General features: G+C 42.1%; 1 protein-coding gene and 1 long non-coding RNA gene across 2 annotated transcripts in view; both read left to right on the top strand.

Moving 5' to 3' along the window:
- Positions 1 to 8,209, top strand: part of kcnd1 (potassium voltage-gated channel, Shal-related subfamily, member 1) — a 63,965-nt gene extending 55,756 nt beyond the window's left edge. The window contains exons 7-9 of the mRNA XM_018670814.2: positions 1,703 to 1,798; positions 2,799 to 3,049; positions 3,159 to 8,209. Coding sequence (XP_018526330.1) covers positions 1,703 to 1,798; positions 2,799 to 3,049; positions 3,159 to 3,366 — 555 coding nt within the window. The 3' untranslated portion in view covers positions 3,367 to 8,209. The remainder of the gene's footprint in view (positions 1 to 1,702; positions 1,799 to 2,798; positions 3,050 to 3,158) is intronic.
- A 1,644-nt stretch (positions 8,210 to 9,853) lies between these two features.
- LOC108879504 (uncharacterized) lies at positions 9,854 to 11,964 on the top strand. The gene is made up of 4 exons (XR_001960352.2): positions 9,854 to 10,014; positions 10,981 to 11,050; positions 11,313 to 11,328; positions 11,907 to 11,964. It is a non-coding gene; the product is annotated as an uncharacterized LOC108879504 (long non-coding RNA).
- The last annotated feature ends 1,739 nt before the right edge of the window (positions 11,965 to 13,703 follow it).

Here is a 13,703-nt window from a genome sequence, read left to right as displayed (position 1 = left end):
TGATTATGAATGTATTTCTGTCAGTGGAGCTTCACAGTGTCAGTCTGTCTGTCTGTCCGTCCGGTCCTGTCTGCAGACGGTGGACGTGACGTTTGTCAGAGCAGCAGCTGAGAGCTGAACGTAGCAGTTCATTCATAACACACTCACATCAGCAGCAACACACACCCAGCTCAGCTGTGTGTTTGTGTGTGTGTGTCAGCACAAACAAGAAAACACACACAGGCCTGTGTGTGTTACAGTTTTTCATCAGCTCAGATTTCATTTTTAAACTCAGTCCTGGTCCTGAAACGATCAGAGCTGCAGATTCCGTCCTCTGTCGTCTCCTAAACACGTCTCCTCAGCGTCCATGGAAAAGGTCAGGAGGTCAATATGTGAAGGAGAAGTAATGATAAGAGAGTCTGACTGCACTCACACCAGGCTACAGAACTATGCAGGTGCTGCTGCAAGGAACTGTGGGACAGGAGTCTTCCTTTCATAAAGGAAGGTCCAGTGTTTTCTACAATGCTAAAGGAGATAAGATGAGAAACACTGAAGCTGTTTCTTATTTAAAGAACTGACATCTCTGATTCACTCCGTTAGGAACCACAGCCCAGGTAACAGCACCATCTTTCCTCCTGCACCACCCACAGCAGTTTATCCAGTAAATAGACTTATCCCACTTACTGTGGGCCGTTGTGAAAATAAACAGGATGTTAATGTGCAGGTGAACTCACCTGAACATCTCTGAAGATCTGAAGAAAGTTTCTTTTTTTCATCTTTTAGCTTCATCGAGACTCAAAGTCTGTTTTATCTTCTTCAGTCAGAGGATGAAACATTCACTGGGTTTAAATCTTTTATCAGTAAAATGGGTTTAAGCTTCAGGTAGAAGATGGGTGGATCACACACACACACACACACACACACACACACACACACACACACACACAGAATCGTAATCCCTCTTCAGCTCTGAGCAAGAAAGAGGGATGACTGTTGGATTTATAGAGTGCATAATGAGGACGAAGAGGAAGAGGATGAGGAGTGAAGAGGGGAGAGCAGAAGAGGAGAGAGGAGAAGTGTTAAATAATAGGTTGAAGACGAGGAGGAAGAAATGGTGCAGAATGAGGAGGAGAGGAAGAGGATGAGTGTGTTTGTGTAATCTGAGAAAGAGATGGAAAAGCAGCGTTTTTTCATACTGAGAGCCTCTCTGCTCTGAAACATCACACCACAGGAGAGAGGTGGAGAGAAGGAATAAATAGCTAGAGAGGAGGGGAGGAGAGAGGAAGCAGGAGAGGAGAAAAAGAGGAGAGATTAGTTGAGTTGGTGAAGAAACAGAGAGAGAGAGAGAGATGGAGGGGATCAGATTAAAATGAGAGAGGAGACGTCATCTGCTTCTCAGTTAAGCCTTTTGAAAAGTTTTAGAGAAGTTTTAATTGGTCCTGTCAGGATTTAGTTTGTGTAAAATAAAACAAGACAAGGTCAAAATCCTCCGAATCCTCAGTTATCAATGTCTGAAACTTCAACTCTGAGAGGAGTTTTAAACGACGTCAACATCCCAGTGAGACTGCGACAGATGGACCAAACATGGATTCTTAAAGAAGCTCAGTTTAATGTGAAACAGCTGATTGCTTTCCCTAAATGTGACATTACTGACTTCTATGAAATAACACAGTTTGAATTCATGTGCTGGACTAACGCCTGACTGTTTGTGGCTGTGTTTTAGGACCGGGACAGCGACAGCACTGCTCTGTGTGTGAAGAACAAATCAGCGTTTGAGCACCAACACCACCATCTGCTGCACTGTCTGGAGAAAACCACGGTGAGTTTAATCTGCTGATTTCATCTCCCAGTGGACGAGTCCCACCTATCACACCATATACACACAGATCTGAGGGATGATATTAAAAATAATACAGTATAACGTTTCCATCTGCTTTTACATTTTTAGATTCTAATGGACAAACACAAGTTTAAAAATACCTTCAGCATTTCTTTATCTTTGCCTTAAAATAAACTCTGAGGCCTTTAAATCACTGAGTTTCAGATTTTCCTCTCTTTGCATGCTCAGGAAATAGATACAGTATTTTAAGACTGTTTGGATGTTATGTATAAAGTAAAAGCATTTGGACAAGCAACAAAGAGTTTAGATTTATGCTTTATTATCTTTCACTTTTTAACAGAGAGATTAGGACAAACTCATAAAATGTATCCTGGCGGTTGATAATAAACTGTTCGTCTCCACCTGATGAAATCTCACAGTTGTCAAAGCTTTTATTTTCTTCTGTGTGAAATCAAGAATGTTTTTCTTAAAGGAGCCAAAAGTTAATTTCTGCTATTGCTACATAGCTAGTGTTAGCTAGTGTTAGCATTAACAGCTGTTTAGAAGAAACACTGAGATAACTTCATTCCTTTACTTCAACAACAGCTGTAAACAAAATAACGCACGTTAATTATTGTTTTGCTTCTATTTCTGTGACTCCTACTGAAGTTAGCATGCTAACCAGCTAGCCCCAGCTGTCCCATCTTGTATTCCTCTTTGTGATAGTGAGTCACTGTAGCCCCCAACATAAAGTGTCCAGCATCTTTACAGCTGTGAGCAAAGGGTCAACTGAAATGATTTAGAATGAATGAAGAGATTTAATTCAGAAATTTGAAGCCAGCTCTGCTCTAAAATACTGTAAAAGTGAATCTTCTTTGTCCATTTCAAAACTTTTCTTTTCCCTTTTCTGCCATAAATCGGTGAAGTTATAGAAATAAAAAGAAAACACAGGGCAGTGTGTTTGTTCTCTCTGTGTCTGACCTCCCCCGTCTCCTCACAGAACCATGAGTTCACTGACGAGATGACCTACAGCGAGCTGTGTATGACAGAGTCCGTCGGCTTCAGGACCAGTCGCAGCACCTCCCTGTCGAGCCAGCAGGGGGCGCAGAACAACTCCACCGGCTGTTGCCCCCGCCGGGCCAGGAGGAGAGCCGCCATGCGACTGGCCAACTCCACGGTGTCCGTCAGCCGAGGCAGCGTCCAGGAGCTGGACACCCTGCACGTCAAAACCACCTCCATACCGCCACAAACGTAAAGATACTCGTTATACATCATCAGCACTGACGCTTTTCTAGTTTTTGAATGTTTGTTGGGTCTTTTCATCTCATTTATATCTTCTCTGTGTCTCTCCCCGTCTCAGTCGTTCCAGTCTAAACGCCCAGGCAGACGACCTGAAGCTGAACTGTGGAGAGCAAGATTTCACCGCCGCCATCATCAGCATCCCCACGCCGCCCGCCAACACGCCTGATGAGAGCCTCCCCCCGTCGCCCGCCCCCATCCCCGGCATCCTGCGCAACACCCGCGCCACCGCCTACACCCACGACACCGTCAAAATCTCCTCCTTATAACCTCCGACCTCACCTGCAACCTGCAAACTCCCCCCGTCACCCACCCTGCTGCCCCACCTATCACCCCCCTCCCCGTGAACTCTGAACTTTAAAAATCCCTTTGAACCTCTGATCCTGAACCAGGGGCGCTGCTAGTTAAGATTTCGGGGGACAAAGACTACTCAGACAGATAATTTAGGTACTGCTGGCTGCTTTCATTCCCTCTCACCATTTTGTGGATCATGTGGAATGAATGGAGACAAAATGGCTTCTCATCTAGAGGCAATGACACAAAATAGCATCCAATAGGAGCTGGGAAATCAAGGTCAAATCAAAGGCAAGGACTCCTCCCTCAGACTTTCCTCAGATTCACCCCCTCATGCATTCTAGACCCCAATAAGCACTTGATCCCTGCACAATTCTAACCTTTGGACCTCATTGCACAAACCCTGCGAAGGGTTCATCCTTGACCGACAGTTGGAAAACATGCCAGGACTTCCAAAGAATGACGTTCAGCACCTCAAAACCAACTGATGGACTGTGGTAATTGGTTCCATTTTGTGTCTCCATTGAACATTCTGGAGGGGTACAAAATGGCAGCTGAGGATGGTTGTCTTATCTTGGAATGGTGTCTTTTCAAAAGACAGGTCAAACGTCTTGGTCTTGTAGGACTGCTGACCACCAGAGGATCATTAAGACCAACTCATCTGAGATTGGAGAATGATGAGACAGAGAGGAACTGTAGACAACCAAACAACCCTCAGCGGCTTCAGGGGCTTTAGCTGCAATTTTTTGATTTCTTTAGATGCTGGTTGTTGTGGGAAACAGGTGATGTTTTTCAGGCCAATCAAGAAATGACACATATGGATTGGTTCCTTGGCTTTATTCTTGCAGCTCCAGACTGGATCTTAGAGGCCTGATTGCAGAGGAAACGTTGTTGGACCTCTTTTGCTTGAAATGTCAGAGTTGTAGGTTTAAACCCCAACAATGGATCATGATGTCTTTGAAGAAGATGGCGGATGACTCTTTGTATGAATGATGTCTTGACTGGCTCTAAATCAGCAGCTGAAGACACTTATTTCAGCAAAGAAAGAAAATCATGAGTGAGAACTCTTGAGCTTTTATTTGAGTCCAGTTGCAGGAGGTAAGAGAACATGAAAATCTTGGATCGATCATCCAGACGCTGCTGAATCATGTGAATCTAGCACATAAACCAAACTGAACTGGGTTTAACTGATCTATGCTGAGCCTGAATACTGTTCACACAACTACACTGAGCTGATGGCAACTTAAAGGAGCTGAACTGGGCTAAACCAAACCGGTCTAAGAAGAACTGGATTTACCTGGTTTTCTAAAACGGGACAGAGGAGAGAGAAGGTTTAAATTAGGGATCCAGGACTGGATTAATCTGGTCTGATGTGAACTGGTCTGGTCCGGCTGTAACTCAGACATGTTTTTCAGTGTGACACTGACGCCCAGACCGGGAACGAAAGCCTTTTACTTTTCAAAATATGCAACATTACAACAAGCAGGAAAATAGCATCAACAAATGAACAGAATAATAATAATAACAATAATAATGTGTGTGTTTAAAAACTACAGTAATTATTGCAGGGAACAAAATGTAAAGCAACTAAGAAATTCATTTGTTATGTGATCTTTTCAGTGAGAGAACATAACAAGTATTCTGCAATAGATTTAAATGGGAGAAGGAAATGCAACGCTGAAAACTCTTTAGCAGTGAAACCATGTTTGTCCTGAAGATGTGCACTCTAGGAAACAAAACAAGGTTGTTTTCAGCACATTGATTAGGGTGGTAAAGATCCACATTACTTACATCTTATTTATCTTTGACCCACATTGACTTCAGCAGCGTCTTCAACCTTGATATAAAGCAAAACCTACTCATGCCCTCTCAAGGACGATCGTAACTATTATTGGCACTAATAAAACAAATAGTTCCAACACAAAATTTTTCAAATCAGTTTGAACACAAGCGACATAGGCCTACTTAATGTTGTTGTGTTTATTCCTGGTGCCTCCACACATGGATGAAAAAATGAGGATATCATTTCATTTTCCCACCAAAAACTGTCTTCTGTCTCCTTCTGTTTAGGCCAGCAGTGACAATGTGGAAGTTCAACACCAACCAAGAGAAAAATCAGACGTTTCATTTGCATTCAACCAATGAGACTGTTTCTTAAAAGCCCTGCAAACTCTTCATAACACACTTTGAAGAAAGCTAAAGTCTGTCCAGCTTCCTGTCTCTGTTCCACCAGCTTCTGTAAGTCAGTGCCGTCTCTCAGGCAGCATTTCTTTCATTGGTTTTTATGAAAAGTATCCACATGTTCTTGTTTTTTATAGGATTCAGTTCAGTTCAGTACAACTTTATTTATGTGAGTGCAACTGTGTGCAGCAGCTCACCACCCAACATAACAGATCCACACAGTAGATCCTGTTGTTGTTCCTGCTAAAAACATTCAATGGCTACAAGCTAAAAAAAATGTTAATAATTAACTACACATAACTAAACAGTAACATAAATCTCACTGAACAGAAAGGTAACAAGGTCGCACATCAATGCATAAAGTAAAACCTATGGGGTTGAGATAAATGTGGATCCACTACAGCCGCTGTTATTAGAGGTTAAAACATTTATCAGTTCAATAAAGATAAAGATTAATTTAATTAAAAGATTAATTAAATGTTAGCCTGCTAAAAACTGCAGCTGTTAATTTCAGCTGTGTTCAGAGGTTTTCTTGTTTCTGGACCAGAACCTGGAGCTTCTGTTTTCACTTCAGCTCTGGAATAAACCAGATTACTGTTTCTCACTAGCTTTATTTAACTGGCAGTTCACCAGCTAACTGGACAGCCCTGCGGGTAGTCACTACGTCACCAAGCTTGTAGCACCATGTATCTCCAACTTCCTGGTCTTAAAATATTTGTTAGATCTTTGTTGAGGAGAAGGTTTTCAGAAGTCACTGTTCAATACAGCAGCTCTCATTTATCAGAGACGATGAACTTCAGAAAGATAAGACGTTTGTGGAACAGAAGCAGCTTATAAACAGGACAGAACTTTACTTTTCTCTGCAGACCTCTTTTAAAATGCTCTTTTTTCAGAAAACATTTATGCTCTAAGTGGGAAGTTCATAATATTTAGTGTCAGTATCGTGTTGAATATCAACATGATACAAAGATGTGCTGAAAATGATTGGCTAAGAGTCGCCATCAGCAACATGTGACTGAAGCTGTGAGTGTTTCAGCGAAGCGTTTCCTCGACCATTCAGAAGCAAGTGTGAGTGAGTGACACACAGACAGGAGACAAGACGTACATACTGTAACATATTTTGTATCATAAACTTTCACCTGCATCTTCCAATCAAATCCCCCGCCCTCCCCCTCTCTCCCCCCGCCCCTCCCCAAAAAAAGACAAAAAAGAAGAAAAGATAGAGCTGAAAGTCGTCGGGTTTCTGACTGGCGCTCCTCCGTGCATGAGCCTCGTACAGTAGAAGTAGCACTACTGATCATAGGAATTTATCAACTGTATCAGAGAAAAAAAGAGAAAAAAAAAAACACAACACAAAGGGGAAAGAAATCTCATCATCCGTTCTTTTGCATGACGACTTTTATTTTGTTCTCTCCTATCAGTCGTTGGTTTGTTTTCCTCATCCCCCCCCCCCCCCCCTTCCCGAAACTTTTCAAGACGAGTGTTTGCACCACCGAGAAGTGTACGTTAGATTACCGAGAAGAAATAAAACAGATTATATTAATGAATTATTGATTTCAAAACTAAAAATCATTCAGGCATGTTCCTCGCCAGAATGCAAAGTGTGTGTGAGAGAGTCGGCGGGTGTTTGTGTGTGTTTGTATGAATGTGTGTGTGTTTGTATGATGAGCAGTCACAAATATGCATGGATACCGTTATAGGTATTTTATCTGTTTTCTCTGGCAGAGAGTCGAGTGAGAGGAGACTGAACTTCCTGTCTGTTCACCACACAGATCTGTCACAGCTTCATCATTCAACAGTATTGGAAAAACCCAATCAATACAATCATCCCTTTGACTAATTAATACCATGAAATAATTCATTTGCACCAAATTTGTCTGTTGAGGTCCATTTACTAGTTTCATCCAGAGTTTTCAGTCACTTCATCAGTGTATGGAGGAAGCTTTGGAACAGTTGAAAGCTCCAGAGAAAGTTAGTGAGTGGGCCTTGAGTTACTGTTATTATTAGGACCCAGAAAACTCTTACCAACTGATTACTGTGACTGATCTGCAATCAGATTTATGATTGATTATCTTTACATTGTGTGGTTTTGGGGATGAAGCTGTGATCAGGGATGGAGAGTGGAAATTGTGAAAAGCACATATGACGAGAAGATCATATTAATCAGAATTCAGTATTGATTACTGATTATTTCAGTCATAATCACCAAAGAGTAACTTTTAATTTTCAGATTTTGTTATTTTTAAATAATTTTTAAAGGAAAATTAACAATAAAAAGCAAAGATTAAAACATATTAAGAAACAACATGATGCTCCCTCCTGTGGTGCATTTGGGGACCCTGACCCACAGGTTGGAAACCATAGCGTGTTAGCTTTCTCTTTTAGTGTCAAACAGCTGCTTTTGTTTTGAAAATGTTGGAGTGAAGCAGCTGCTCATCTGAACAACAGACGCTGCTCTGACATGTAAAGGACACGTTGGTCTCATTGATGAAACAGGAGCAGTCAGACAGTGAAGTGATGGACCGGGATGTTCAGTCTCAGACAGAGTGAGGAGTGGTGAATGAGTGGAGGAGAAAACAGCATTAAAGCACAGAGGTGTATATTCCATTCCACTAATAAAGACAACAGAAACCAGAACATGGTGTGATGTGTTTATTCTGTGTACATGGTGTCTACTGTACGTCTGTCCTGGAGGAAGGACAGACACATCCTGAGCTGAGGTTTTACTACAAACAAAACTGGACAGATGAGTCCAGAGTCAGTGAGAGGACGTTAGAGCAGAAACTGATGCAGCAGCGACCTCTACTGACCAGGATGTAGACTACAAGTCAGTTGAGCGTGAGATGGAGCAGAGGATGTGTGTGACTTCTCTTGCACCATAACCATTTACAGTTTTTAGGATTTTACAAATGAAACTTTGTGTTTGTAAAGATTTCTATCTTCAGTAGGAACCAATGAGCTGAGAGCTGAGGAGGGAGGTTAGAAAGTGTTGGTTTGGCCCTGAACCTGGGATTTCTAGATAAGAAGAAAAATACAGGATAACACTTGACTGATTAAAAGAGATGTGTAAATACAGTTCACTCAGTGTCTCAGCTCCTCCTGTTTCTCCTCCTGTTAATCATCCAGCTCAGTTTAAGAACCCCAGCTCTCAGATTGTTCCTAGTGTCTCTGGTGTTTCTGCCTGGTTCACTGCTGCTGTCTGCCTCTGATTGCCGCCGTTATCCTGCCACGTTGCTCGCCTGCTTCCTCAGCCTGCTGGTCTCCATTCCTCGGCCTCCTCACACAGCTGGCCGCCACCTGCCTGCCAGCTCCTCAAGACTATGAAACAGCCATGAAAAACAAAGGTACACACAGGTAACAAAATCGAGATGCATTCACTGTACTTATGTAGAGCAGCATAGGATTGTATTTTAAGATAATTGTAGTGTTTGAAAGCTCGCGGGCCACATAAAGTGAAGTGGTGGGCTGGATTTGGTCCACGGGGCTTGAGTTTGACACGTCTGGCTTATATGATCATGTTGATCCACATGTGGACTGGAGCCAGAACTTAAACTTAATAAGAGCAGGGAGTGAAGGAGTGCTGAGTGTCTGCAGCAGAGAAACCTCCTGTTGTTTTCAGGAAACAGCTCACCTCCACCTGCAGCTGAGTTTACCTGGAAACACCTGGAGCTCAACACACTGCCTGCTCCCTCCCTCAGTACAGCTCCACCATGTGTGTTCCATACATAATGCTGAGTTTATCACTTTGTCCTCGTGCTTTCAAACGTCAGGTCAACAACGCCCAATAATTTTAAGGTCAGAGGTGAGGTATCCTCAGGTCGGATATTGAACCTCAGACTGCCTCAGATGGTGAATCAGTGTGTGGATGAACTGAGCTCTGAGTGGCTGATATAACACAGTCTGTTCCATTAATGAATGTTTGGTACCAATAACTGCCATTGATGGAACCAAGCCATATATCCATTCAGTTAGAGTAAAAGAATTTAATTTTAAAAAAGTGCAGCATTTACAAAGAAACTACAATAAAATCTAAATCAGTTTCAGTGGAGCTGATTGTTTATTCATTTATACTACGTTTCTATTTGGTGTTTTGCAACTACACCATCACATGAATCATCACTTGGCTTTTTATCTTTTAAAATTTAAATTTAAATTTCGGTCTAAATAGTGTCTGTAGGAGAACAGAGGCCTGAGCGGATTTGAAAGGCAACCAACATTACGACTCTCTGCGATCCATTAACGCGTCACCGCATGCGCACTCCAATAAGAATGTGACGTCAGACGCCGAAAGTTCCACAGCATGGCGCGCCCAGTATCCGGTGTCCATGGCGTCATGGCCGGGTGGAAATTTAAAACCCGGGGGCTGAACAGAAAAACTGGCCCGGTCTGAAACAGTGCGTAACGTTCAGAGACAGGAGGAGCCCGGAAACTTACCTGAACAGGTGAGTAATGTCCTGCCCTCAGGTGAGAGTGTGTCGGCGCGTGTCAGGCTCATTCAGTTTGTAACTTGTTGTTTAGAGTCACGTGTTAAACCTTACCTCGGACCGGTGCAGCGTTTAATGTCCTGTTTTTGTTAATTTCGCACATTTAAATACAAATTCACTGACTGTAACAGAGGAGAGTCGGGTAGTATGTGGTCGCTCGGCGGGACACGCGATTTAACCGACATCACCGTGAACCATTATTAGTCATGACCGGATAAAAATCAGAAACGCGCGGGAAAAAAACATTCAGTTCTTATTTTAACCACACAAAGCGACAGGCCGCGGCATCAGGCGCGTGTACTATTTTAGTTCCGGTAGGTGCAAAAGTATCTACAGAAGGTGAATGTAAACAGCTTTATTTATTCATTTATTCACATGCGGTGTTCACGATCAACCACAAACACCTCCTGCAGTTTAATCCATGGAGCATGAAGGTCTTCTTTTTACCACTGACTCTGATTGTTGTTCTCAGTGTCTGACAACATTCTGATAGGATTCCTACAGAGACAGAGCTTTTTATTAAAGAGTCAGATCCTTTTAGTTTAACCAGAAACATCTCTATATATCTCTACCAGACTCCATTGACAAAAACAGGAATTTTACTGGGAGTTGCTGGAATACCACTGCCTCCATCTGTTAGGGTTAGGGTTAGTGTGACTTTCAGTGGTGGAGGAAGTAGCATGTTTAGATCTTTAAGTAAAAGTACCTCACAATAACACAAACTAACTGGTTGGACTGTGGTGTTCTGGAAAGCCTGTGCTCAGCTTGGTAAAATCCCTGTTCTTGTCAATGGAGTCTGGTAGTGATATGCAGTCGTGTTTCTGGTTAAACAAACAATCTGAGCCTGTCAGTTAAAAGAAGCATGTTACTGGTTGTGATTTGATGTGGTAAAATCACGCTTTTTTTTTCTTTTTGAATCTGCAGGACAAGGCCCTCCTGTAAGGTGTAGTGAGAAGACACAGGGGAACCTTGTTTTTTAAAACTCACCCAGAGGGTAAGTGATGTTGTTAATGTAGCTATGAGTTAGTGTTAATGTCACTGCTGTCAGTTGTGCTGGTTCCTGTTAGGCTCATTAACTCTGTAATATAACTATATATAATAGTTGGTCCTTTGCAGCAGAAAATGTCCCTTTTTTCTAACGTTTCCACAAAGTCTACATACCTGTAATACCACACAGACACCAAAGTGATTTTCAAAGTTAGGAAATCACCAAACTGTCGAAGGGCTAACTTGTCTTTTTTCTTTTTTCCCCACAGGTAGATCTACAAACCAGTAAGAGTCATTTCTCTTTTTGTTCTGTGTTTTTGGATGGCCGCTGAGCCTCTCTCTCTCTCACACACACACACACACACACACACACACACACACACACACACACACACTAACTCTTACACTCTCCTCTCATTGTCTTTATTGTGTATTGAAGTTGTCTTGTCATGGCCGCCGTGTCAAGTCTGTTCATTTTTTGTGTGTGTAATCATTTTTTTCTTTTATCATAGCTTATCATTTTCACTATGTAGAAATAATGTCATTTCTAGAAATCTCTGAAATTACTGTTTACTTCACAGGCAAAGAGACTAGACTAGTGTGTGTGTGTGTGTGTGTGTGTGTGTGTGTGTGTGTCCAATAACATCAGCAAGGGCTAGACATAAAAACATAATATTACCATTAATTTAACAACAAAAAAAAAAGTTCCAGATCACTGGAACGGGGTTTCCCTCGTGGTCGCCTATCACTCCGTTCGCTCGTAGTCTGTCCACGCATTCATCCATCCAAAATGGCTGCCAGTCAGTCTGCATATCCGTCATCCAATATATATATATTTTTTTTTTTTCCTGGTGGATCTTCAGACAGAATTTCCTTGTGGATCTTCAGCAGGTCCTGGTTGACCTACAGTCTACAAAAGTAAGTACTGTGTTTTTCTTTATGTGCTGTGTTTTTCTGGGCTGCTGTGCCATGACTAACCAACGAATTTCAATTTCCAACTTCATCAGGACTTTATCCTACAAAAGAAGTGGATTGCGTCTTTGTTTATTTTTTTTTTATTATTTTTGGGCCGCTGTGCCGTCTCTTGTCTATCCCCTAAGACATATAACAGGCAGCCTGCTACAATGACTAAACAGGATTTGATGCATCTGAACTACATGTTGGATGGTTGGATTACATTTGAAACTCTCCGCTCCCACACCTTTCCAGCATTGATTAATGGGTGTTTGTATTGCCCATCATCTGTAACTTTCCAGAACTAACAATCTAACTGAAGCACTTCACGGCATGATTTGCCAGCTTGGTTCGTCATTTGGGACGAAGCTTTAGTCCAATGTCCTGGTTTGTTTCACAGGAAATGGCTGTCACCCAGTTGTTTAGACAAAGTTCCTTCTCAGCTTCTGATTCTGTATCTTCTCTAAAGTTCTTCTTTCTGCATGAATCCTTGTTTGGCTGCACATCAAATAATTCCACTTCATTTTCCCACGGTCTCATTTTCATTTTAAACTTTTACTGCTGCTCTTTTGACATCTGCAAACGGATCCATTTTCAGATTCAGCATTATTGTTTTTATATGTTTGATAAGATGCGGCAGCAGACTATTGACAAAGCAGACAACTTGAAATGCTGGACCCTATTTTGTCCAAATAGTTCAGCAGACTCATCTTCATGGTCTACACATTTGATTTCTGGCATGGTTGAACAGCGTGTCTTCAGAAAAAACACACTCTTGCATATTTTTTCCCAAATTTGACAATCACAGCTAGGAATGAGGTAGGACATCTTAACACTACAGAGAACAGGGTCAATTGAGTCGACTCGTATCACATTAGAAGGCAAGGCTTTTCTCCTTCCCCTTCTTCTCGGTGTGTGAGGAAGTCTGTGCTGTAAGCAAACTTATTGCTAATATAGACCCTGTAGCTGAGTCTGTCTTAAAACTGTGCTTGTAATGGATAAGCGACTTAAAGGTATTTATTAAATATGAAAAAACTGGGCCTATGTGTAGGCCATGGACCCCTTAGTTGTGTTCCGTGGTTGGGCAGTTTCCAGAACCAGACAAGGATCCCTCTGGTTGTGTGAATCAGCTCACCATGGTATGTGATTGTTATGATGTCACTCAAAAACCTGAAGTTGTCTTCTTTGTCATTAGTCTACAGCCACATCGTCAACAAACATGTAAAAACAATGCTGAATCAGGAAACTACTCCCTTTGCAGATGTTACAGCAGCAGCGGTGAACGTTGGAAAGCTACATGAAGAGAAAATGAGACCTGAGGAAATTGCATTGGGATTGTTTGATGTGCAGCCAAATGATGGTTAATGCAGAGAGATGAACTTCAGGGAGGATACAGAATCAAAAGTGGAGGAGGAACTTTGTCTAGACAACTGGGTGCTAGCTGTTTCCTGTGAAACAAACCAGGACATTGTGCTATCCTTTGTCCTGATTGACTCTCCAAACTGGCCAATCGAGGCGTGAAGTGCTTCAGTCAGATTGTCAGTTTTGGAACGTTACAGATGATGGACAGAGCAGACACCTGTTAGCCGATGTTGGAAAGGTGTGTGTGTGTGTGTGTGGGGGAGTTTCAGGTGCTAGCCAACCATCCAACATGTAGTTCAGATGTATCAAATTCAGCTTAGTCATCTTAGTAGGTTGCCAGCTCT

The sequence above is a fragment of the Lates calcarifer genome, linkage group LG6 (genome assembly GCF_001640805.2).
Source record: "Lates calcarifer isolate ASB-BC8 linkage group LG6, TLL_Latcal_v3, whole genome shotgun sequence".
Lineage (NCBI taxonomy): Eukaryota > Metazoa > Chordata > Actinopteri > Centropomidae > Lates > Lates calcarifer.
Note: the sequence above shows the minus strand (reverse complement) of the source record. Positions and strands in the feature narration are given on the sequence as shown.